Source organism: Myripristis murdjan, chromosome 13 (assembly GCF_902150065.1).
Source record: "Myripristis murdjan chromosome 13, fMyrMur1.1, whole genome shotgun sequence".
Taxonomy (NCBI): domain Eukaryota; kingdom Metazoa; phylum Chordata; class Actinopteri; order Holocentriformes; family Holocentridae; genus Myripristis; species Myripristis murdjan.
The window spans coordinates 28,769,271-28,796,788 of NC_043992.1; the positions used below are offsets into that span (position 1 = coordinate 28,769,271).

The 27,518-nt window shown below is 41.9% G+C and overlaps 1 protein-coding gene across 1 annotated transcript in view; it reads right to left on the minus strand.

Annotated features, from left to right (window-relative positions):
* Positions 1–6,022: 6,022 nt before the first annotated feature.
* Positions 6,023–27,518, minus strand: part of prkd2 (protein kinase D2) — a 36,472-nt gene continuing 14,976 nt past the window's right edge. The window contains exons 2-19 of the mRNA XM_030066219.1: positions 19,839–19,977; positions 18,928–19,059; positions 18,545–18,744; positions 17,709–17,892; positions 17,473–17,544; positions 17,264–17,281; positions 16,633–16,792; positions 15,745–15,856; positions 14,796–14,873; positions 12,997–13,315; positions 12,815–12,867; positions 12,505–12,577; positions 12,261–12,367; positions 11,314–11,475; positions 10,885–10,983; positions 10,222–10,489; positions 9,436–9,521; positions 6,023–7,886 (exon numbers count right to left, since the gene is read on the minus strand). Of these exons, the coding sequence (XP_029922079.1) occupies positions 7,662–7,886; positions 9,436–9,521; positions 10,222–10,489; positions 10,885–10,983; positions 11,314–11,475; positions 12,261–12,367; positions 12,505–12,577; positions 12,815–12,867; positions 12,997–13,315; positions 14,796–14,873; positions 15,745–15,856; positions 16,633–16,792; positions 17,264–17,281; positions 17,473–17,544; positions 17,709–17,892; positions 18,545–18,744; positions 18,928–19,059; positions 19,839–19,977 (2,487 nt within the window). The 3' untranslated portion in view covers positions 6,023–7,661. The remainder of the gene's footprint in view (positions 7,887–9,435; positions 9,522–10,221; positions 10,490–10,884; positions 10,984–11,313; positions 11,476–12,260; positions 12,368–12,504; positions 12,578–12,814; positions 12,868–12,996; positions 13,316–14,795; positions 14,874–15,744; positions 15,857–16,632; positions 16,793–17,263; positions 17,282–17,472; positions 17,545–17,708; positions 17,893–18,544; positions 18,745–18,927; positions 19,060–19,838; positions 19,978–27,518) is intronic.

Sequence of the window (27,518 nt, forward strand, 5' to 3'; positions counted from 1 at the left end):
ATGTTAAATCCAACTTATTACATGAAGTTGTGTTTCATAAATGTACGCAATTTATCAATTCATTTTAGCGGCAATACTGTGGGGTCCAAAAGTTTTACATACAGAGTTTACAACCAATATTTTTGGTTCCAACAATTATTGAACTTTAAAGTACATTAAAAGTGCAGTCAATACACAAAATAAAACAAAGTATGACTGGCATGGGGTGGGGTTCTGCAAATGTCAACACATTTCTCTCTCCAACCTGCACAGTGCACCATGAAACCAAGAAAAAAAAAAAAAAAAAAAAAGAAACAGCTTACCACCACAAGAGGTTTACCGCCGTACGTGTCAAGGTGTGTAGATCAGACAATAACAAGCTCTCTCACTTCTTAGAAACCATTTTCAGATGAACTTACAAACTGAAAAAAAAATATGCAACACAACAGAGAGATAACTATCACTTTTTAAAAAACAGCTTTTAGACCAATGCTAATACAAATATTACCACTACTACTACTACTAATTCTAATATCACTTTGTTGTATTATAAGAATTAGTGTAGTGGTGATAGTAGTAGTATTAGTACTAATACTACTATTAATATTAATATCAATATTACTACCAATACTGAAAAACTAGTTGTATTGCACTTTTCAAAACAAAGGTAACAAGGGCTTCAAAGATAAATCGAAGGGCGCAGAGTTTTTCAGCTATGGGTTTGGGGGATCATTTAGCATGTTTTAATTATTCATTATAGGCTATGATTTTCTCATTGCAGACGAGCAGACAGTAGTTGAATTATTAGCTTGCCCGTTTGCTCAAAAGCCTTCACTCCTTCAGCCTTACTAACGACACCCCAGCTGAGACACATGCCTCCATCCAGGTTGTACCCCCCCAAGCACCTTCCTCATGAGGGATGGGTGTGAACTGGAGGAGTGTTACCACAGCAGCCCAACACCAAAATTACTGGCTGGTCAACCTGCCCTGCCTCTGCAACTGCCACTGGGGATTTGACCGCTCTCCTACAGTGGCTGTCTGGATGGCAGCTTGCTAGTTCTTGGTCAGTTGCATTGAGGCAAGAAATGCCTCAAGCCCCTGACCCCCAAGCTTCTTCACCAGCTCTGGCTAGGTGAAAATGGCCAGATGTTGAGGCTGTGGCTCTAGCTCTGGTTCAGGTGACAAATGCCATGCTATGCCACACTATGTGCCCCTCAGCACAAACCTGAACTAAGGTCCCACAGGGGACAGTGGAAGGGGAGGGACTCTGCCTCTTTATGGGCCTAATGGCTAGGACAGCTAATCCTCAGTCGGGGACACAACAAGGAGAAAACAATCATTTACCAGGAAGTGGAGCCGGGTGGGAGGAGGGTGTTAATGCTTTGAGGACGCCAAACCAGGAGGAGAACCCAGGCAGACGAAGGGCCACTCAACCGCTCCTGAAACTGCTTGTTCACCTGAGATCCGCTGGACACCAGTTGTGATCGAGCCACTTGTATCTGCAGGCCGGATTTTACAGGAAGAGGCTGGAAACTCAGCCTGGACAAGTGAGAAACTATAGTTTTGAGATACAACATGGTGATGCTGGCATAGCCTGGAGCTCCTGAGCCGCAGCTAAAGTTCAGTAAAAACTAACAGTCAAGTTAGCATTAAGTATTAGCTGGTAGATCAGCAGCATACCGGCCAGCTTTTCTCTGTTGTAGTGTTGCTGAAGGAATGCACCTCAGAGCTGTGCCAGGAAGAACTTACTCACAGCAGAGGATGGTCTGCTCACCAGCCATAGACTGGGTGCCAGCCAGCAGCCAGAAGTAGGACGGCAGAGTCAAAGGACCAAGTTGGCAAGGAGAACACTTTGATTTGGACTTGATAGACCGCTACACAACAACTGAACTGTGGGTTAGCCCTTTTGAAGTTTATCACTTTTGAAGACAAAGATGATAAGAAATAAGACAAATGCCTCAATTTAGGACATTTTATCCCTGGACTTTTAAACTGTTGTTGTTTAACTTTTAAGTATTTCAGCTCCCCCAGTTTTTAGGGTTTTTTTTTTATCTTTGTTAACTTTTTTTTTGCCGGGCTACTTTGGGAAAAACAAATTGCTCGTTTTTCCACCGCTCTGCTCCAGTCTCTGTTCCTTGGGTCAGTAAACACTGCTCTCCCTTGCTGAGCTGCAAATTGAAATCTAGCCATCGAATCCGAGCTTTGAGTTCCTGGGCTCTCACAAGCCTAGGTGGCGCTGTCAGACTTGCACAACAGTACCAAGTAGGCTACAATTGTTTTTGTCCACTGTGCTTGGTCTTTGTGTGCATGTTGAACATCAGCGCTGTTGATGCTCTGGAGGTAGGGAAGCTCAGTGAAGCAAGTGATGAAATTTTCAATATCAACCACCACAATGGCAAAAATTACAACCATGAGGCCCAGGCTGAAAATAATAATTATTCTTAAATAACTATTTCTGCAGCAGTCTGTTACGGACATTTCCAGGAACTACTGTGATCAATCCAATGTCTACATTTGAGAAAAAAGGAAGTCAGTGATACTCATTTGCACGTGTGAGTGTGTTTTTGTGTGTGTGTATGGTGCATGTGTGTGTATGTATGTGTGTTGAGTGTGGGGGAGTGACATTTTGGTCAATACAATTTTGTCATTTGAAAAGCATTTTTAAGTATTGAGTGGCTTTATTCCAGTCTATGAACTTGGGTTTGCTGAATTAGTAGCATTCTCAATAAAACATACCTAATCTGCTTTGATTAGCCTAACTCTTCTTATCTCCATTCTTCTTTGATTATCTCCATCTCCAGTCTAGTATTCTGCCTAATACTACCCCTCCTAACTGCTAAATAAGTCTACACACACACACACACACACACACACATACACATGGATGAAATTTTGATTTCAGAGGTGGGGGGGACACAACTCGAGGACCAAAACTGCCATTTGAAAAAGTGGAGGGGACATGTCCCCCCTGTCTCCCCCCCAAATTACGTCCGTGCACACACACACACACACACGCATGCATGCACGCAAAATACATGCACACAAAACTGCACACAACCCCCTCCACTCTCCCATCTGTGTCTTTCTTGCTCTCTTGCTCACTCTCTATATTTTGCGTTTTAGCTTTTTCTGTCTACTGGGAATGTATATGTATATACTTATACAGGAGAATTAGAATAATTTTGATATCATTATTTTTATTTTCACATTTAATTATTGGGATCTCTGGGCTAGAAAGTCAATGTCAGGTTTGAGTACAAAAAGCACTGTTAAAATAATATTCTACCCATCACCATCAATTTACATATTCCCAGACATATTATGTATTTTAATGTGTTGTTAGAAAGAAAGAAAGAAAGAAAGAAAGAAAGAAAGAAAGAAAGAAGAAGGACCGTCAAGTAGCCAGTAGCCAGTAAACATACGTACAGTGTATGTCTAAAATCCTGATCTATGTATTTTCATCACTCTAGTTTACGGCCAGCAGCAACAAAAAGAATCGCTGCAGTGTGTGTGGACTGAAGCTGGACAGGAATACACAGTATACCTGCACAAAGTGTAATAAATACATATGGAACACACACACAGTAAATCTCTGCCCCTCATGTTATACAGGCTCGCATGAGTCGGCTATTTGCTCAAAGGGGGCTGATTTGCCACTGTACTGTATCTGTTCATTGCACTGAGTGTGTTCAATTTCTAATGAAGGTCAAAGAATAAAACATTAATAGTGATGAAAAACCTTGTTTCATATTTGTGTTTTCCACCTTTATCTTGATCGTAATAGATTTTCCTTTTAATTGCATTTTATCACAAAAATCGACTAGCCAATAGATTCATAAATGTGATCTAAGAGGAATAAACAGTAAATATTAGCCATGAATGATGTTGATATTACTTGTAACGGGGCTAAAGTAAAAATCTGCTGGACATTTTTACATAAATTGCTATGATGTATTGATATAGATCGTTTTTCAGCCAGTCTGACACCAGAACCGGCGCATGCACACATAACACTTTGTCTTAATGAAACAAATTTTCAGTGATCCACATTTTGTTTGAACTGATGTGCCGAAAATAGCATGCACTTATCAAAGTCATCTAAATGTTTATACATACCAGTGCTGATGTCAACATCTGTGTACATATTGATTAAATATGCACATAGCAATGAGGCCTTCGATCTGTCTCAGCTCCAGCACTTTAGAGCGGTGAACTCATTAATATGCAACTGAGAAATGAAGCTCATCTTGACTTCTGTTTGAAAATGACCTTGAAAATAAGGACGCGATCGCATGTTTTATGGGTGACACATTCCATCAACCTCTACTGCTAGATAGATTTATTTATTTTGGAGACAGGAGACCAAGAGCCAGCACTGTAATGTCATATTGACTTACATGATTACGACATGGCATTTTGCTGTTAGCCTCTTGAACACACAGCCAATTGAATGTTGAGAAAACAACCTTTTTCAGCTTACACTTTATTAATATAGAGCACTTGTAAACAAACCAAGACAAAATTGCCTGCCTCTGTTGACTATAATCAATTGGTTTTGGGTTTGTGGCTGTAATAACTGAAGCAGAAGAGATAAGCACTGGGACGTCTCAGAGGCGTGAACCACAAAACGGAAGATGGAAAACAGTCAGTTACCTGTGTTTGTCTGTTGTTTGTTTGCTGTAACATTGATAAAAAATTAATGTTCGATACAGTGTCAGTGTTTCAGCTCTTATCAAATGCATGCCTTTGTCTTAATATCATCAATATCCATGTCCTTATCTCTAGACAGTTATCTCCAAATCTCTAGACAATTGTTAACTCAGTGTTCACTGTGCATGCTTGTTCATCTGTGTGAACACTTTTGTTTATATTAGAAGGGCTGCCATCCATGGAGGACATTTGTTTAATTAAAAAAAAAAAAAAAAGCAACTCATGCAACCAGTTGCCATGGCAGCTGAAAGCTTGTGCATATTCTCATTTAGTAGGTATCTTTCATTTCTCAAGGTCTTCACCCAGCCTAAATTGGTCACTTCTCTGCTTTCAATGGGAGGCCCCTATTTTCATGTCCTTTTTTTTTTTTTTTTTTTTTTTTAAAGCACTGGTTCAAGCTCAGTGTTGCTTAATGGTGGGTGCCAAGTCTTTCTGTGGGATGCCCCCTTTTCTTTTCCTTGCTACCACTGAGAGGATGCTATCTACCACCATATACTTGACAGTACTTAGCCTGGGAGAGTGTAGATAGTGGCAGATGACCACAAACCTGAGAGAGAGAGAGAGATAGAGAAAGAGAGAGAGAGAGAGAGAGAGAGAGAGAGAGAGAGAGAGAGAGAGGGAATTTTTTGGATCAGCCCTATTTGGTGAAGTGTGTGTAGGTGGTGGAGGAGAGGTCTTTCAGCCACAGCAGCTGGGTGAAGTACTCTCATGACACAATAGAGACTATCTGCCACCTCCATCCCTATAGACACAAGGTCCTCTTATGTGCTGCTAAGTGTGTAAGGTTAGCCTGTGTGTAAAAGAAATGTCTGTTCTCTGATAATGCGATAATGTGTGCACACGTGCGTACATACACCCATATTTAAAAGCATTAAATTTGTACTCCATGTTGCATTCACCCATGTGTCAGACTAGGAGTAGCTGTAATGGCAGTCAGAGGAGCACTTAGAGCCGCACATTTACAATTTGTCAGACAGGCATAAAGCAACAGTCTAACTATGATTGAAAATGTAATCGACTGCCGCAGTGCAAGTGGTCCTTTTGTTCTTTTGTTGCATGTGTGCTGCTCAGTTTGTGTCTTTCACCACAGAAAACCTGAATGGGAGCAAAGATGGCAGTACTCACTTCTTCAATATCATTAGTTAAGTGTCAAGAACAGGCTATTTGTCTGCGTATAAATGGCGAGGTTGGTATTTTTGTGGTGCACAATTATCCACAACTGTGCCATTTTGTGTGTCACCTCTATTTTTGCCAGGCGACAGCTGAAAAAATAATTGTCTAGATAACTAACATTGCTGTATAGATGTAACAGAACAACCCAGACAACAAAGAATATTGTTCAAAGTCTGTATTTTTGTTACAAAGGCTAGGATCATCCTTACGTTGTACATATTCTACACATATTTGACACTACATAAACTTCAGGTTATACATGTGTATAATAGACCATCCTACCTATAACTACTGCATCTAGACAAATCTACTTCACATAAACATGCAACCTATTGACATGATGGGGTCATATTGTCATTAATCAAAGGTACTACATACGCTCCCCACCCCAACCCCAGTATCTGCTCGGATTCCACTCCCATCCATCCATGCGTTTATGTTGTATGTCACTGGGAGAGTTCATCCTGATACCAGCCATCAGAGAGCATCATCATTCAAAACAAAAAAACATTTCTATCTGCTCAGATGTCAGTACTGCGTGCATTGTAAAAACACATAAAATGTATGTACAGTCTCTCTCAGGACACAATATTCACCACAGCATCATAAATCGATAAAGGATGAGAGGCAGTGGTTGACAGCTATTGTGGCTAATGTGGAATGAAGTGTCAGCAACAGGCAGAAATAGGACTCATTTACGGCCACAGTTATATGTTTAAACCTAACTCTTTGACAAGTGTCAACTGTAAATGCATTGTGAAAACTAGCATCATAAAAAACAGCAGGCATTGCTGTCATTGAAGCACTGCCTCCAGTTTTCATTAATGCCGGGATGCCAGGGTGTTGTGGGGTGTCCCAGACGCCACAGCGCTGTTCTTCAATTATGTCACACTATAAGGGCTAAAGACACCCATTCATCATTCCTGACATTCATATTCAGGCCCGATACTGGAAAATTTGTCGGTGATAACTGAATCATGTCAAAATCTTGCAGAATTCATGTAGTCTGATCCCACCATAAAAGACACGTTTCTGGGAATGCATTTGAAAATAAAGACTTGAGTGAGTCCAAGCCTGCACCTCACTAATTACCAGCACTGAGGAAGTCTTTTGTTATGGTAAAACCCTCTGTTACTTCTGTAGTGCAGACATGAGAGGCACAGCAATTCCGGCCACCACAAAAAATAACACTAAAAACAAATATATTCCTTGTGGTAGCCAGCTGGTAATGTTTTACACTTCCACCTCCAAATCATAAAGAAAACATACACATACACACACTCTCGCCCTGTCGCGTTCTTTCTCTCTCTCAAACACACACACACACAACATTTTTATCTTAATCCCTCTTGTTAGGGGATGTGGGATTTGTTGCTTCTCCTGAAGCCTTTTGCTGTTGGAGAGAGAGCAGTTGTGTGAAGAACAATTTGAATGTGAGGTGGACTAATTTTGATGGTAAAGCACCCTGGGTCAGAATACAGGCACCTTATGTCAGTTGGGATAGGGAGGAGCAATCTCCATCAGGACAAGAGCTGAGTAGTAAGGGAGGTGGGAAAAGATAAGAGGGAAGTTTTCCCACCCTCTGGTTGAAGAAGAGGCATTGGATGTGCTGCTCAAACATTGGGCTTTGTCACACAGCAGAAGTCTAAATAGCTGGGCATAATTCTAATTTAAACCCTGTGACTTGCAGCAACATTAACTCTCTGCATCTACTCCATCCCACCCCATCCCTCTCCCTACTCCCTCCCTAGGTTAGCAAAAGTCTGAGTCCTCTGTGTCCCTGGTCAGACTCCAGCCCCTCAGAGGATGCTCACCCTCTCAGTGAGGCCTTGCATGTCCGCATCCTCCCCAGCCTCCTCTTCGTCAGAGGCTGGCGCAGGTGGAGGAGGCACCAGGTGAGGAGGGTATGGCAGGGTATGGTCACGGGCAAACATTTGCCAGCGGCTGTCATCACTTTCATGGGTGATGTAACGCTCACCAAGTTTCGTCTCCAGCTCCCGCAGGTCCAGCCATGTCTGGTAGTCCTGAGAGAGGAGAAACAGGAACAAACAGAGGGATGGAATTTCAGTTAGGAGCCTGGAAATTAGATCAACCTCTGAATGGTTCATAATATGTTTATAGTACATTAGCCAGTAATGGTTTTACGTCTTTGGTGTGTGTGTGTGGGTTGGTGTGTGTGCATGTGTGTGCATGTGTGTGCATATGTGTGTCTGTTTTGGACTACTTTCAGGAACACACACCAGACTTAATTGGTTGACAGCTTGACCAAATGAGAACAAAAACATATCCCCATTTAGAAGAAGCTGCTCTTGGGGTCAGTGGTTGAGGTTAGGATTAGGTTAAGGTTAGGTGTTAGGAACACCTATCAATGCCCTCGATATCTCATATCTTCCCCATCTCCAATTTCGGTAGTACAAGTGGCTTGCAAGCCACCTGGAGTTTTTGAGAGAAAAGGCACTGGCCCATATTCATAATTATAGGCCACAACCCTGATGAACAACACGCCTCAACACCGGTTCCAAGTTAGCCATGTGGCAGCCCCTGATGCCCAGTGCTGGGAGGCAGTAACTGTCAGAATTAGTTCAGCCCTGTGGAACTGCCCTCTCCCCTTAGTTTTTACTTCTTCCAACAAATTGGGGCTCTATGTGCTGTCAGATAAGCTACACGTATCATCAGTAGTTACTATGCAGCTGTTAGTAAGAACCGACCTGCAGTGAGGGATCTGTAACAAAACCCTGCGACCCCTTCCCTATACCCTGTCCCCGGTGCTATCACAAAGGTCAGTGACTGTTGGTTGTTAGGAATTTATTATTAGGGAAATGGATAAGAAGTAGCTCACCCTCATACTAATTTCACCATGGGATATCAACCTTTATATTCACTGCTTTGTAAGTACTGTTTCTGAAACACAGTGCGTTCAGCTTGACATCTGAGTTAATGTGAGTCCAGGTGGCAGTCATGATGCCTGCTACTGGGTGGTGGACACCGTCTTATGGACACACACCCTTACCTTTTGTGCTTTGTACAGCACAACAACATGGGACTCCAGTTATATTTTCTAAAAATGTGTATAGAGCGGTAGTTACTTTTAATGTCGGAGTTTGGTTAAGTTTAGGGTCAGGTTATGTTGAAAATGTGTTAATTTAATCTTATTCCAAAATGGTTAAGGTTAGGTTTTAAATTGGTCTCGGTCTAATGTAAGAATTATTCAGGGTCTGAGTTTGGTTAAGGGTAAGGGTCTCAAATTCTACTCGAAAATGGTTAGGGTTGATGATAGGTATGTAGTTTTTATGGTTGGGGTTGGCGTAAGTCACCAGTAAATGAATGCAAGTCTATGTAATGTCCCCTAAAGTGATTGAAGTAAACATGTGTGCGTGTGTGTATGTGTGTGTGTGCATGCACGTGAGTGTGAATGTGAGTGTGCGTGCATGCGCATGAGTGTGAGTGTGCATGTCTCCAGTTATTGTCAGACTTTGCCACGTCAACCCATATTAGGGCCTGTTATAGCTACATGACTCAGCACAGTATCCTCCAATTATCCTGCAGCTATTATTATTTATATTCATGTGTTACCTGTAAATATGCATGGCTGAGACTCTTGTCCACACTGTAACGTTTCCTCATCTTAACTTGCAGCAGGTTGTTGATCAAGTCAATTGCTGACAACACAAAAGCATGCAGAGCATTCATCAACAGATCATAAAATATACATCCACCATACATAACAGAGCAGAAAATTCAGATTTCAGTCAGAAAATTTCTGACTTTGAAAACTGATTAGCTAAATAACGCATGGGATGAATACAAATATTCAATATCTTTTACTATGCCAACAATTTTTTAGCTATACCACTTTGCTTACTACTGGCGTGGAATGTGAGGCAAAGTAATGAACAAGAACACTGTTTAGGTATTCTGTGACTGCAGTCGTGATAAAAAAAAAAAAAAAAGTCCTTTCTGGGCATGCGGTTTGCATAGTAAAAAGGTTAATAATAAACACATAGTATAGTAACTGGTTGAGGTTTGAGGTTTAGCTGGCAGTGGAAGTGTTAGCAACATTGCTGTAGACTTTCTATACTGCAGGTGATGTTGCCAAGTACAACATATTTTTCTGTTTTTGTGTCAAATTGTGGGTATGCAACAATAATTTAGTAACCAATTTAGTAACCAAATTAAGCCCATGACATAATAGGATTTTATCACAGCAATTGAGACTAATTTGCAATAGCCTTTCATCCACCAGAACAGCTTAGATCTTACAAATCTCTGAAACTCTGCTGGTGGGATGTAAGTCTGTCTACGGCATAAAAAAAAAAAAAAGATGAAACACTGCTCTCATCCCTGCGGCTGTGTATTTACCATCACTGGAGATCTGTTTCCATGGGTTGGGAGGGTACATGAAGGCTGCATTGTGGATCTGATCATTGATGTCTTCATCCTCATTAAACGGGAATGTCCCACTGAGGCTGACGTACATAATGACGCCCACTGACCACATGTCCAGCGAGCGGTTGTAGCCCTGGTTCAGCAGAACTTCTGGGGCCAGGTAGGCTGGAGTGCCAACCACTGAACGGCGGAATGACTTTTCACCAATGATGCGGGCAAAGCCAAAATCACACAGCTTAACCTAAATAGAGAGGAGACAGTGAGGAATGGTGGGCAGAGTGTGATAGTAGCTAAATGAAGAGGAGCTATGTGGAGAGATGTGGAGAAATACAGAGAGGGCACTCGGGTTAAGACTCAGAAAGAGATGAGATGAGGACAGAGTGAAGAGCAGTTTGTGGAAATGCACAGTGAAAACCGACTCAAACAGGGAGGAGGGAGTGTCAATGGTGAGAAAATAAAGGTGAGAAAAAAGGTGAGAAAATAAATGTGAGGTGAGAAAGGTGAGAAAATAAATAAAGATGGTGAAAGATAAGAACTAACTGTTCTCTGAAGCTGTGTGAAGAAGCCTGAGTGAGTGATGCATGCAGGACTCTGATGTATTTGTGTGTGTTTGGTTGCGTGTTTATGCAGTTATACCTGTGGGAAGGGTTCAGCAGAGGCAAGCAGCACGTTCTCTGGTTTCAGGTCACAATGAACGATGTTTTTAAAGTGAAGGTGTCTGAGAGCTGCAAGAATCTGCACACACACACACACACACACACAAACACAGACACACAGGATATGAGATCTGTAAACCACAACTGTAGTTTTAGATATGACGAAGTAAAGATGTACACTGACGCACATGTAGATTCAAGCAGCAAACTTCCGCCGCATGTCTACAACTTCATTTCCAGAGCATTGAAAACCACAACAACAGACAAAATCATACCGGGATAATAATAGCCGTCATTATCATTAGTGAGTGGCGCACAAACATCTTGCTATCTATGTGGAAATGCAGCATACATGTGCAGGCATGCACGCACAAAGAGGCCCCCCCTTTGTGTTGGGGCACATACACACCTGTGTGATGAGGAACTTGGTGAGCCTCTCAGGCAGCCTGCCTTTCTCACTGGAGAGGATCATCTCCAGCATGTCCCCATGTAATTTCTCCATCACCACAAACACTTTCTCTGGGGTCTCAAACATACACTCCAGGTTCACAATGCCCAGGTGGCGTAAACTCTGAGTGAGGGATTGGAGAGGACGAGATGCAGTGAAGGAGAGAGGGGAGAAACAAAGGAGAGAATGAACAAAAGATAGGCAGAAAAATGGCATTAAAAAGTGGAATGTGTTTGGAAAAGGGGAGGGGCAGGTGAAAGAGCAAGAAAGAGAGGCCAGGAAGGAAAGATGGGTGTGAAAGATAAAAAAAAAAATGTCAGAGTAAAAGTGAGAATTGAAAGACCAGATTAAAGTGACCAGAGTGTAAGGTGGTAAACCACAGGAGAGAAATGTGAAGAGCAAAAAGGAGAACAAAACAAAAAATTGATTAGCATATTACATCAGGAATGTACCTTAAAATGGAGAAAAAAAAAAAAAAAAAAAAAAAAAAAAACACCATTCAGATGCACATCAGCCTTCTTTTACTTATTTCACCTGAAACCTGGTTAAGCAGCGCCCCCAGTCTGCCAAGCTGAGTGACTGCTCACTAACTCAGTCCTGAAAGCAGAAGCACTGCCCTAACAGTGTCTGACTCACTGGTGCTGCATGTAGTGGGACTACATCTGTCTCCATCTGCTGGTGGAGAATACACTATAACTTTACCTCAGACATGCCTCATAGTCCTGTAACCGCAGCCCCCCTGCTATGGTTGCAAGTGTCTAATTTTTTTTTTTTTTTAAATATTTTAATATATCAATATCCAACATAAAGTGTAAAGCTTGTACCTTTTTTGTATGAGATTGAGAAGTAAGTTAAAAAGAAGTGTCTGTTCCACCACTTGTGTGCTGTGTGTGCATGCATGTGTGTACCTGCAGTATTGCCACCTCATTCCTCAGCTGGCTCTCCTGCTTGGTGGGGAAGCGAAGCTTATCGATGACTTTAACCGCTACGTCCCGCCCGGTCTTCCGGTGTTTGCCTGATACAGGGATGAAGACAGGGAGAGGTGAGTGACAGATGGAAATGAAGGACATGAGGTTATGCACAGTCACTTTTGCTTAACTTGATATTTAACAACTTTAAGATTAAAGAGCATCACTAGGCAATACTACATACCTCCATACACCACTCCGAATTGCCCAGATCCCAAAACCTCATCAGCAAAAATCTGGTACACCATACCGATATCCTGCAGGACAGAGACATGATATACAATCACCATCGTTAATAGTTGGTAGATAGGTAGGCTATCAAGTTACATAGTTACGGCAGCAGAATAGTGCATGGGATATTTTTAAAAAGGAATATTAAAGGGATGGTGCAGAGATAAAATGCTAAAAAGTATAAAGCACACATTGAAAGTGTCAACATATTTCAACATATTTCATAATTCATGAAAAGAAGCTAAACTGGACTAAAAACTTACCACATTCTCTTGGATCTGACTGTTAGACACAGAAATGCTGACTGAAGCTTGTCCTGAAAATACAGGAGTGGCAACAACATGCTGGTTATATTATGGCGAGTTGAACAAGTTGTATCAGCCACTCAGCACAGCATGTCTGCAGAAGTGCATCAGACCATGCATCATGTCTGCTCTCAACTTACTGTGAGGTGTGTTCCCCTCAGCGGGCGGTGCATCCTGGAAGATGACAGGCATGAGGGCCTGGCGGATGGCGCTCTCCCATGCCTTGGCCACTTCCCGGCCCACGCCGCTATTGGGCGCCACATTGCTGGGTGATGGAGGAGTGGGGGGAAGACCCTGGGGGTTGCTGGGAGACAGAGGGGGGAGGGTGTTGGGGTCCTCCCCTACAAAGTAGCGCATGGTGCCTGTGATGAGCTCAAAGCAATGGGGGCTTGTTCCTGGAGGGACAAGGGTGAAGTCGCCAGCAGCACGCACCTCCAAAATCTCAGATAGCGGGATTTCCTGCAGGAGGGAGGAAGGCATGTATGGTTAAAATAAATTTATAAATAAATGAATAAAAATCAGCTTTACCATGGAGTTATATTGTGCAATATTTTCTTTTATACCATAGCATGCCAGCTGGCATACACAATAACACACAATGACAAACACAATGACTAAGTTACACTTTACTTTTACAGGATTTTTCCCACAGGGTAGGCTACATGTATACAACTGAAATACATGGGCATTTACAAATGTAAAGTGTGTAAAACCTAAATCTGTGTAAAATATAATAACCTACATATAAATTATTCATACACACACATATTAATAACTAATTGAAAATGTAGGTAATATCAATATTCCAGGGATTATGAGTCATTGAAGGTGCACAATGTCATTTTCTTTGGAAGTGCACTTGCCTTTTTTTTTTTTTTTTTTTTTACCTTCAAAAGTTGTTTCCTTGAGGCCTAATAAAATGCTGGGTACATTTCTTACCTCTAACACATTTGCAAAGCCTTATTTTGAAATATTTTGCAATATTGCATTAGTATATTACATTGGTGTGCATATGCTGTCTCCATGCTTATGGCATGCTGGAAGAACATGCAAACAGTTCTCCTCGTGTGGATTGTAACATCTGCATGTTGCAAGTCACATTAAATGCATTGTTTGAGATTTAAATGGTTACTATGTGCAATAGAAAAATCTTTTAATACAGAATTTAATTTTATCAGTAATTTTATCTATATTTAATTGTCATATGGTGTGAAAAATTGTGATTTTTTCCAAATGTTTTTCTGTTATTTTTAATTTAATATTAATCTATAGAGTATCCAGAGTAACAGTTTAGCTATAAAAGCCTGTCGCCGAGGGAACAGGTCAGACCGGCCTTGTATCCTCCAGGTGAGTGTGTGTGTCCGTAAGATGAACATCTGTAAATATTTATGAACAGCCTATTTGAAAGACATAGTAATTACAGTGACAACCAGAGTTATTATCCATGTGTAATGATCAGTCTATCAGTAATTTCTTTTGTGTGATATGTAATACCAATATTTTATCTTGTTGAGGTGTAGACCGTTGGTCCTTTAAGGACCTTTGGTCAGTTGATCCCATAATTTTTCAATGAGATAATTGTTAATGAGTTTGGCTATAGCAATCATTTGTTAGTACTGTAAGTTTCCTTTGATTGTAAGTTTCCTTTAATTCTGATTTTCTTTTATGGTAAATATTGTCACTGAGACCAGGCCCGTGTGTGTGTGTGTGTGTGTATGTGTGTCTTCGCTGGAGTTGACTAACCATCAGCCGACTGTCCCTGTAACCCTGTGACATACTATAGAGCCACTCATGGTCACAAACTGCACTGGAAATGTTTAAGGTGCAGACAGATGAAGTGTTTTGTTGTTGTTGTTGTTGTTGTTGTTGTTGTTGTTTTGTTTTGTTTTTTGTATAGCCTGCTGTTTGTATGGGGTGTGGGGGGGTTGAGTTAAATTACCTTGTAGTACTTGTTTGAGGTGTTGTTCTGGAAAAGGATGATGCACTTACAGTCCAAACGCCAGTAGTGCCTCTTTCTCTGTCGGGGGGGTAGGTGAGGGAGGGGATGGATGGGGTTTGGGAGAGGAGGGGAGGGGCAGAAGGGGAGGAGTGAGGGACACATTGGGGGCACAGTGGTCAACATGGATTTGTTTCAGATGCTGGGATGAGGTCCAGAGAAGAGTGGTCAGATGAGAAGAAGGATGAGCAGGAGCACAGGCTGTAAGATGAGAATCAAGACAAGGTGGGAACAAAGAGAAAGGGGAAAAAAAGAGAGACAGAAGGAGGAGAAGTTAGTGGGGACAGAAAACGAGAAGAAAAACGAACAAGGAGAAAAACTAGTGAGGCAGAAATGTTTCTTAGGGGATGAGGTCAAGTACACAGACCACTTTAGAGAGGAAGAAAAGCAAAAGCCAGGTACACTTTGCCATCAGCCTTCATCAATTTTTCAGGAGATAGTGCTCGCATTGGCAAACACACAAGTATACATGCACATAGAAATACACACAGATGCTCACAAAACAAAAGAAAAAAAGGAATAAAATAAAGTGCATACAGGCAGAGAGCAAATTATAAAGATCAGTGTTGTTCATGTAAAAAAAAAAAATGATAAGAAACGTGGTGGCCATAAAAAATAGCATGAAAAATAGCCTAAGTGATGACAAGACTGCACTCTGTCTCTATTTTGTTGGAAAGTAAACAAACTGGGTTCAGCCAGTTACAGAGATAAAAAAAAAAAAAAAAAAAGCAAAGGGATACAAAACAGAGCATATAACAAACCATCTGAAAATCTGTAGGTTAGGTCAGTCCCAAAGATACTTTTAGAGAGATTTTATAAAAGGACAGGATAAAATAGCCCAAGAAAGAGCAGCATGGGAAATCTGTAGCTTTTTTTTAATTATTATTATTACCAGTGTGTCCTTATTACTGTAGTGAACCATCCATCCTTCCTTGATAGCTGTGCTGGAACGGCGGGTCGTCTGTCTCACTGACTGCACCACCCTCATCAGTGGGATGTAAACACTGGGAGACAGACAGGGGTCAGAGGGGTAAGGGGTAGTCACAAGTGTATGTGCGAATGTGAGTGTGTATGTGTCTTTGTGTGTTTGTGTATTTGCAATAGTCCTTAATGAAAAATATATTGCTGTAATATTACAATAGGAATTTATGGTGTCTTAAATCAACAGGTCCTTATCATAATTGGTGGTATTTTCCATGGTATGGTATAGTAAAGTATGGTATCTGAGAGCCTTATGGTAAAAAAAAAAAAAAAAAAAAATGCTCATGAGGGATTTCTAATAAACTGATTTTTTTTTTATTATTGAAAAGACACAAGCATAAATATCTCTTATTTGGTTAAAGAAATAGTTCAGAGACACAGTAGTTCTGGGGAATTTTACTATTTTGGCTTTGGGGTTAGCTGTTTTGATGTACAGACATGCCCTTTTAAGTTATGTGGAGCAGCAATAGGCTAGCGTAGCTCACGATTTGAATGCCTGTGGGATCAAATAGCAGCTACATGATCCCACAGACATCCAGGAACTGAGCTTAGCTGAGGGGGAACGCCTTTTTCTAAGCCTCTGTGTGAGGGGAAGCCCACAGTCTCAGACGCTGAAAACCACTGTCCTCTGGTGTTCCTGTAATGTTCATACAGGGATTTGTTTGCTGTTGGACGGCAATATTTGTGGCATTTTTTTTTTTTTCAAAAGGCCAGCCTTGATAATTCTTACTATATATGCTTGTGTATTCATGCAGCATGTAAATGTTGCTGTGTAAATAGTTTTGCAGGTGTGCCTTACCTCTGGTCACCACTGACTCCGTCCTGGTTGCTGTCAGGAGAGAAGGAGCCAGGGATGCTGCAGGCCTCGTCTGAGTCATCCATAGAGGACTTGTCTGAGGTGTCGTACTCGCTGCTGTAGTCCATGGGCACCTCGGGGTCTACACTGGGACTCAACATGTCTACGGCAAGAGAGAGAGGGGGGAGAGGACAGAACGAGTTGAGTGCAGCCTTATCTAAAATTACTATGTATTTGAAATAGTGTGGCTGCATTGATAATGTCCACCAGCCTGGGCAGAATTACTGACCAGCCACATGGGGCACAGACCAGACCACCAGGGTTCAAATACAAAATGCCTGTCAGGTTCAGGTCAGTTTAATTACTGTGCTCTCGGGCTCGGACAAATATATGCAGCCCGATGCACACTCTAGCGACCATAATTCTAATTTCATTAGCATGAATGTGGAGGAGGGGGACCAACATGGAGTGTGTGCCCTGAGCCCCACGGTCCTGTGATCCAGATGTGTCCACAGCCATAATTTCTACAGCACAACAAGCACTGTTATTAGTTGGCTGCTACAGGAATGAATGACTAAAAGTGCATCACATTATATCCATTGATAGAGGATATGTCAGTACTGACAACACTTACCACTGTTACTTCTGTTATCTGAGAAGATAAAAAAAAATGAGAGTGCAGTTTCAGTATTGTTAAATGATGGGTTACATCATGTAAGCTTATGAATAGCAGCCTACAGCTGACACTGGAAACATGCTCATGGACAAATGATACTTTTGAAAACATGCAAGGTTAACAGAATCATGCACGCAGTGAAATGATGGCAGATTCACAAAACATACCTCCGATAGTCTCCCCAAGGCAGTCATTGGGAACCTTGTACGCACAGCGTTTATGGCAGTTGAACTTGCAGTCTGAGAGAGATAAACCACAAATTCATTCCGACTCTGTTAATGAATGTAATATGATTCATTTAGCTACTATTCAATATCATATTGGGAATCCAGACAACAGCATTTCATTTTCACTGTCTTGCTCTCTTCCTCACACACAGTTGAATGCAATTCCATGTACTGACCTTTGCACTGTAGGCCCTGTCTGAACAGCCCTCGAAGAAGCCTCTTGCAGAACTGGCAGACTGTGGGCCGTGTGTATGAGTGGACAGCAAATGTGTGGGGCACCTTCACTTTGCTCATCAGGATTTTGTCCAGATGAACCGGTCGGCCTGTGTAGAAGCGCCGGGCCTCACTCGGGGTCCGTGGCTAACAGGACAAGACACAAAACAACAAGGTATGATGTTTACACAGCAGAATTAAATTGAAGGGTTTTGCCTAAAAATGGCTATACAATGACCCTTTAGCAACAAAACAAACAACCACGAAGACCGTATCGCTATACAGTTAACATAACTAATATTTTGAATGGTCAAAATATTAGGGGCATCTTCTGGATATTGACTTGTCTAAAAGCTTTAAAATCCCTCTCCAACTCATCTGCTTGTCTTTATCTGCAGTGCATATAGTACATATAAAGTGGAAGCTAATATGATAGAATTGTTTTACCTCAGTGCGCTTCATAAAAAGAGTATGTGTCCCTAATATTTTGTATATTAAGCACATAAAGATTTATTTCAAGTCAAATGCATTCATGTAGTCCTTTACTATAAGCACGTCTGCAGGCGCTTTAAAAAATATGACATACATGTTCATATATTATGTCATCCCAAACAGATGACTGAACTTTTCTGCCAATTGTTTAGGCAAGTGTACCAACTACCATCTACTGTGCTCATATACTGTTCTCATTCATAGCCATTAATGAGGCCACATTATTATGGTCCACTGGTGTAGCCCCATTGACTATAATGGCCTAAAACAGATTTATGAGAGTTGACAAACACATTGCGTGCATTACCATTTGTGTGTGAGAGCGGATGAGGCTGGCGTCCTCTGCACAGGTAGAGGACGTTGCTACACTACTTAGTGACTCGGTAGTGGAGAGACGCAGGGACTGGCTGCTGGTCAGCGATGTGGTGGACAGGCGGCGCTTACGAGCTCCACTACAGTTGTTGGGGATGCTGAATGCACAGCGTTTGTGGTAGTTCAGCCCACATCCTGTAGGAGGAGACATAGATTTACGAACCAGGGAGAGAGACAAAGAGAAACAGAAAGAAATGGAGAGCCTTTAATTTCTTTTCTTTTTCAAGTGAGAGCAAAGCAGAGAATGTCATGGACCACGTCAAAAACCCACAAACACTGCATTTGGTCATTCTCACTTCATCTCTCTGGTTCCCTCACCATCACATTTAAGCCCCTGTCTGACCAGGCCGAACAGCATCTCTCCACAGTGATCGCAGAAGGCTGGGGCCCGATACGAGTGCACATTTAGTGCATGGGGACGGATCTGGAAGTCCTCAAAAGTGGCTGCCGCTGTGTAACAGAATACAGACACAGAGTGTGGTCACAAACGGTGTCAACAAACAGTACATCACCGTTTGAACTGTGAGTTAAAGGTGGTTTAGAAACTGAAGAGAAACGTCTGTAACTGAATACACTTAAAGATCAAGCTGGAAGATTACAAAAAAAGATGGACACACAGGGTGGGAAGAAAATAACAGTGGGATTTTTGTAGTGGTACCGGTCGCATTGGTGGGATTATGATTACAAATGTATGCTGTGCAGCTGCGTTTTGTTGAAAACCCACAGATCTGTCTTTTAAATTGTAGTGGAGATCCAAAGGTTTCCAAAGATACCAAATATATGCTGCTGATTTACTGGGAAATGTGTATAAAATGATGCACAAGCCATCTAGATATTTTCTATTTGATGTAATGGTGCAGCCATAAAGTAATGGGTTTGAGTGTTTCAATATAGGCATGATGTAGCTTTAATGAAGTGACAATAAGGGACAAAGGATGAAGCCATGGAAGTGTATTACCTGAAACAAGAAAAGCTGATAATGAAGGGATGTTAAAAAGAAAGAAAGAAAGTCCTAGTTTATAGAGATTGGAGCGAGAACAATAAGAGCAATGAAAGGAGGACAAGGGATGGGAAAGAGCCAGGAGCAAAAAGTGGGAGGAAGATGGTGATTATGGTATTTTAGATTATGAATAGAGAGAAGAGAAGAGAAGAGAAGAGAAGAGAAGAGAAGAGAAGAGAAGAGAAGAGAAGAGAAGAGAAGAGAAGAGAAGAGAAGAGACGAAGCCTACCAGAGAGTACCACCTCCACCAGATCTCCCTCCTGGATGTCACTGGCAGCTTTAACCAGTTGCAGGATGTTGTTGGTGGATATGTCATGCTTGAACAGCAAAATCTTGTCATAGATGCCGTAGAAGCCGCACTCTGGGAACTAGAACACACAGAGGGAGAGGGTGAAATGTTAGGAGCAGGAAACACAAAGAGAGTTTAATTCTCTGTTTTGCTCTACATCAGCTACATCAGAATCAGAACCAACCAGCTGTGACAGTGGAAAACAAACCATGGAATGGAACACACACACACACACACACACAAAATGACCACATCCACATACCGGACGCAACACTGGCTGAATTCCAAATATCAAGCAATGCCAAATTTATTCACTTAATATGGAAAGAGAGACAAACGAGAAACATTATATCCTGTCCTGCGGTCAGTCAGATACACATAAACACGCATACTGACACACACACACACACACACACACACACACACACACACACACACACACACACACAGGTGTTTCCGTTAAGGCCTTCCAGAGATATGAGAGATGAGCCTGTCAGTCAGAAGTCGGCAGAGTGAAGGAGGCTGTCACAGGGAAACCCTGCGCTCCTGAATAGTTAATACTGTCTGGTTCACTTCAGTGACCACACCACACAGGACACCACAGGGACGCACCGGATGGCACAGCATGACACAAAGAGAGAGAGAGAGAGAGAGAGAGAGAGAGATGGACGACATTTACAGAGCTTTAAAATTCATTTGTCTTCAGGCCAGGGCGCAGCAGCCATGCTGGATGAGACAAAAAGGCGGGCGAGGAGAAAAACGAGGGAGGTTTTCCACGATTAAGGTGAAACTGAAGGTGGCCCGCATCCAATCACACGGCCTCCACCCACACAAACACACACAGGCTCACACTCCTCCCCACTTCACTTGTTGTTGTTTCTCCCATGGCGGAATCAGGATTCACCATCTGGCAAGGCTCTGCAAGCTTACAGGAAGGGGAACCCTGGTCTCCACCTTGGAACGACACAACGACGCGCATACACCTCCTCCTCAGTTACCAGCAGACACACCCTCCCTACAAACAGCAACACACACCCTCTTTTCCCCTTTTTCCTTTCTTTTCTCCATGCACACACACACACACACACACACACACACACACAGTCTCCATCTCAGTTCCCAATGGGCCATCCACATCACCACATCTGAGATCCAGGCTTGGCTTGCACTGCTGCCAAGCTACACAGTGAGTCCACCACGCCCCGCAACTGGGCTACTGCTACTGACCAGGCCGTCAACAACACAACACAAAAAGCAGACTCCTGTTTCTCTGCCCGAAATGTACAATAGATCCCTTTCTCTGCCTCTTTGACAAACCTTACATTCATCAGTAATAAAGCAAGGCACATAACCAAAAGAGGACAGCAGCAAAAACCAAGACATAATAACATGAGAGTGGGATTCAGAGGCCGGTTGGGGAAAAAGGTGAGGGAGACGGAGGTGAGGGTACATGAGCAAAACTGTAACTATGGAGAGACAGAAAAAAGTAAGCACGTCATAAAACATCAATCGGCTGTTTATTATATCAAGAAACTTTTGGAGCAGCGCCGCATTTAATTTCCAAGAAAACCTAATGACTTGCCGCGAGTCATTTATTTTTTGTAATGTAGGCGAACGCAAGTTCTGTGGGAAAGGGAAAATGAAGTAATGTGCAGTTCCTCTTTGGATTTCATAAAGATGCAAGTGGTCAATATGTTGGCAAAATGATTTTTTTTATTGCCATTCTTTTATTATCATTATATAAGTAGTATGTTGAGGATATTCTATAAGTTTTGTTAGTATTTTTTACTCCAAGGATATATAAGCTTGTTGATTTTCATTGGGGAAATTTGCCAGTCTATTAATGCATGAAAGAGGCATCGACACCATGCTAATACAAGAAAAGTAGACAGCAAAAATATGACTGAACCAAAGGACAATATAGTGGAACAATAGTAATAATGCTATATGTTTAACACGTCTGGTCTGGTTTGATGCCACCACCATTAATGTTACTGCTGCTGAGCAAGCATTTAACAGCTCTTTAAACAACCTATTGTGCCCTTAGTGCTCACCACAACCCTGGCACCTTTCTACCATTCATGTTGGTGACTATGCAAGGACAAATTAAATGATAGAGATCCTAATCAGAAGAGGCTCCAGACTTTCCCACCGCCAGACTCAAAACCCACATGTGATTCTGAAGCGAATCCTCTAATATCTGCATGCATCAGTTCCTCGTATTGCCACCAATAAGACGCCCTGCTGCCACTGGCAAATCAGCAACACCCACACAACTCAGATCACAAGAGACTCCAAACTCTGCCCAAACCCTCAGACAATCCTCAGCCGAAACCATTTAGGAGCCCCACACCCTCGCCTGCTATTAACCTAAAAGCGCTACTACTGTTGACTGCATTCAGAGCAACTCAAGAACAAGGCTAGTCATATTATCCTGGCCCCACTATCCAAAACATACATAATGTACTGACCACAACTGCAGTCGCCACGACTGTACAGACCACAAGTCTTAACAGACCCACTGAGGAGCACAATATAACCTCGTCTCCAAACCACAGTCGCCTCAGAGAAAATTGCCATTTTCTTCTCTCTCACCATTCCAGTTTCATTGCAAGTACAGGGTAGAAAATGTACAAAATCAATACACCACTCTGTGTCTCTTCCAGCATGGTGAGAAAGTACATTCCTGTTCTTGCAGTAATTGCATAATGGCTGTATATAAATGTGTATGTGTACGCTGTATATCTGTCAGTGTAGGAGCGTTGCTGTGACACTCTGTGTGTTTCCAGTCTGTGGACAATACGCTTGGTGTTTTATCATATGTACTGTAGTGTGGTTCAGCGTGGTTTGCCTGGAGACAGGGCTGTGTCTCTAGCCAGGCTTCTTTGGGTTACCAGGGATCAGGTTCCCTGTGTTGCCCTGCATGGTTGCCGCTGCTCTTCGGGCCAATGAAGCCATTATGAGTGAAATGAATTATGGACTAGTCGCTACCTTCTCTTCCCCATCCTCCAGTTTCTTTCCCTGTCTCCCTCCTCACTCCCTCATTTACACTGCAAAAATCTACATCTGCATGTGTCATTTAGTCCCATGTTCAGTCATAAAAAAACACAATTTTCTTAAAACAGGTGGAAAAATCAGCCCATGGAGTGACATAATCACACTTGTTTCAACACTTGTTTCAATGCTTATCAGCTTGAATCCAGAATTTTCTTGAATCGAGTTTCATTTTCTGGATACTACTGGACTGATCTGCCTTATTCTGCTGTGTTTCAACAAATTATCCCCAGGAAAAAAAATAAATAAATAAAACAAAACTGAAACACATGAAACTGGGATTTTTTTTTTACACTTGTTTTTAGACTAAATTTTTAACACTGCACATAGGACTAAATGACTTATTAAGACATATTTCTTGCAGTGCACCCCCCCTCTTTTTACTTCTCCTCTTGTTTCATTCTACATCCTACCCTTCCTCCTTCTACTTCCTCTCTCACTCCGTTATCTGTCTCCCATCTCTGTTATCTCTTCGTCTCTGTCTTCTTCTATTTCTTCACACTTGGTGCCACTATACGAAAAGGAAAAAGACAGGGGGAAAAAAAGAGGTGCATTCTGTCATCTTGCTGCAGCTCAGCCAGGCAGCAACACACTGTGATCAATGAGGTCCACTCCCACTCTCGGTAGCTGACGTAATGTTAGTGCAGGCTAATGACTCCACTAACCTACTCTGCTCAAAGTCTGACATTGTGTCGTTGTTCAAGACATCATGACACAATTTTCAAACTACGTTGCTCACATCACACACACTTGATTCAAGACGATTCTGGAGACAGTTGAGTAGCACTGGAAACAAGAGGGATTATCTCATCCCACTGGCACATTTTTCTTTCAAATATTTGAAGAACAAACACTGATTATGAGATCAAATTGAGATTTTTTTTGCAGACACAGACTCCTTAAATTCTCTTCTCTTCATCTCTGCCTATTAAGGACTGGCTCATTGTTTTTGACACAGTTTGAAGGCAAAAATGAACAACCGGCTATCTAAACTCCCTGTTCCCAGGTTCTCATCGCCGTCATCCTCAACAACGCCAGCTGCCAGCCTCTCTCTGACTGCAGGTCTCAGCGTTCTGTCTCGACTGTCAATACCATCATGAGGGCAAACAGCTTTACCTACAGCTGGGAATATTACTAAATCAGCCATTATTGAAAACACACAAACATACACACACACACTCTGATTTCTTTCATACACAAAGATCAAAATGCCAGCTTTCAAAACAAACACAGTAGGTGATGTCACAGTGTGTGCACACACACACACACAGCGCTCGCACATACAAACACTTATCCAGAAGGTTTGGTGTCATGGAACAATTGCACTGAGAGTGAAACTGGAGCTCAAAAAGCACGACATTTGCACAAAAACAAACACACGCACACACACACAAACACACACACACACACACACACACACAGAGGCATGTGCACACTGTTGTTTCCTTTCCTCTGTATGCTTATTCTGTTCTTGTGTTTATTTCCTTGTTAACTATGTCATCCTCTGGTCATATGATGAAGGTCACAAGTACAATGAGTAGAGTCTTTCTTTTTTTCCGCAGTCTTTTCACATTTCACTGACACTTTTTACCGTCTTATTCCTTTTAAACATTTTATCTTTTCTTGCTGTTGTATCCCCTTAGGGCATTGATTTACTTTTCTGTTGTCTTGTTTGTATTTATTCTTAGCTTTGCCTCTACTTTCGTAATCCTTTCACAGTTTTACCCGTTCTTACTTTCTCATTTCCTTTCCGACTGTTACATTACATTGCATTGCATTACATTATGTCATTTTGCAGATGCACTTGTCCAAAGCAACTTACAGTTGAGTACATTTTGTCATCACTAGTCAAACCAATCGTATATCAAAGTTCTCTCATTAGTTTTATGTTTTCTTGTTGTTATTTATTATCTGACCTTATTTTCTTTCCCTTCCTTCATATTAACTGTTAAATTGAATTGACAGAGTGCTTCTTATGCTTTCTGTCATGAATGTATTGCTCTTCATTCTTATTTCTATTTATGTGCAGGCATTTTGAGTTGCACTCAGTGCATGAAATGAAATATGTATCCATATAGTTAGTTAGTTTGATTGATTGATTCTGTCTAGAATGCAACAAGCATACTGGAGTACATAACAGACCTAATTTTCCCAATTTATTTTCACGCAGCTTTGAGTATTTCATCTCAGCAATGCACAGTTATAGTATCATTAGAAGATGATGATCAAATTATCTGAGAAATGAACAGGATGGGAAGTTTTATTTGATTGGACACAATCAACACAAAAACAACAAATGAAGTGTGTTTGTGTGTCAAAGGTGAACAGCAGGGATTCAAATTTCAACATACAGATTGTTTTTTTTTTTCCTTGCAGCTTTAACACCAAAGCAAATTTGCAACAGGTTAGCCTTACGCAATCAAATCAAAGGTAAAACACACAAGTCCCGCCAGTGCTGACTAGTTCCTCAATGCAACCTCAGTTTGATTTAAACCCCGAGAGCCTATCAAACAGCTGAAGAGCAGTGGCTCTATAAATAGTTTATGTAAAGATGCTGCATGTGTGAAGAATACAGAGGCTTTGCGTCCTACAGAGAAAGCGGCCTCCGTCGTCTGCTTTTCTGCCTCACCATCACTTCCCTTCCAGCAGCTCAGCGTGACCTATCTCAGACCACCAAACCACACAAGCACGCAAACACACACCAGCACGCACAATGAGCTCAATGCTACAGCTTCATTGGTGTCTAACTATAGCTCAGCAGCTGATATATATATAATGTAAGCACAGCACATTGAGCAAGAAAACTCTTCCTGACAGCTGGCCAATGATCGGGCTCCGCGTGTATCGCCATGAACCAATCTCAGCTTCTTCTGCTGAAATGGCGGGCTATTTAAACGAGGAGGACCTACGAGTCTGCTGCTGCTGGACACGCTTGGGCGCCTGCTTATCCACCACCATCCCTCCACCCACCGGGCACTTTGTTCAAACTGTATTGGCATTCTTATCCAATACAATCTATCCAGTTTCTACCCTGGAGTTCAGACGCAAATGGAATAAAAACAGAGTATTTTTTTTAAATTTGTGATTCTTCCATTCATATGATATGATGGCTATGATAACAGCATAGCCACAGCAATGGTATATTTTAAATTAAGAATGTGCTTTTGTGATTTTCATGCTCACAGTTAACCACTGAATAAAAACAGAATTTACACTAATAAAACAAAAATATGTCTACACATGATTTGTGCATCATAAAAATAACTATACAAATCACACATACATTCATTCACAAAGATCCATACACTTACATACAACCATGCATACCTTTTAAAATGGCATTAAAAAACAATATACAATGCAAGCACACTAAAAAAAAAAAAAAAAACAAGCAAACAAACAAACAAACAAACAAAAGACTTCTGCTGTCTTTTGTGTCATTCAGTTGTACTTTGTGCAGTCTGACTGCTGTAGGCAGGGTTTCTGCTTTCAACCTGTTTTTCCTGCACTGGATGTGCGTGCAAAATTGTGGTAAAATTGTCTGTAGCAGTCTGTTTGTATTATCTGCTCTTGACTGTGGGAACAAATCATGGAGTTGATGTTGTGTGTGTCATCTCTTTGACCAGCTGAGTAGTTGCCTCTTCCCTCCTCTGAGGAGATGGGAGTTGCGGCAGTGGGGTGCAGCCTCAGGGGATGATCCCAAGGGCCCCTTTTGTACCCTCTCCAGCTGTGCAGCCTTTACTGCACCCTAACCAGAAGGACATTGTCATACTTCAGACATGGCCTGACCACAGCAGCGTAGATCGTGACAAGGTCCTCGCAAGGCAGCCCATGACCAGGCCAGTATAATGAGGATAGACTGGAGAGGGGAGAGGCAATAGCATGGGAAGAGCTGAATTTAAAACAGAACACTGTGGTTCCCCACTAATTTAATCAATCAGGACAGTTTCAAGTGATGACAACTTAAACACAGCTGAGAATCAGGCGTGGCAGAAATACAAGCCTGTGCATGACATTACACACAGGATACTGTAAACAGTGTGGCTTCTGTAGCCGTAAATGGTCCTCCAAGCCTATGTGTTTCTGTGACACAAGCTGGTTATCACAACAGGAACCTGATCCAGCCATTTTATAGTCAAGAGGAAACACACTGCATCCCTTCAAACAACAGACATTGTTTAAACATCCACGTCTTACTGTGTAACTAAACATACACCCTCTTGCACACAAGCTCAAGTACATGCACACGTGCACACACTCTCAAGGACCACAACGGTGGGTTACCTTGTGATGCACCTTACATTGTGTAAGTGTGTATGCATGCCTATAAATGTGTTTCTGTGTCCAGCCTTCTTCATGAGGAACAATCGTCCACAAAATCGCCCTGTCTTTGTTTCGGGAAAGTTTAGGATGTTAGGCACGGGACTCAGAAATAGCCACCCCACCTCTCTGACAGCGATGAGGTGTTTAATGAGGCGTTGCTGTGGCAACGGGCATGTAAAGACGTCAACGATCTGCCCTCATTAGCTCCTGACAACAACTTGGCTCGGCTCTGGAAATTTCTCC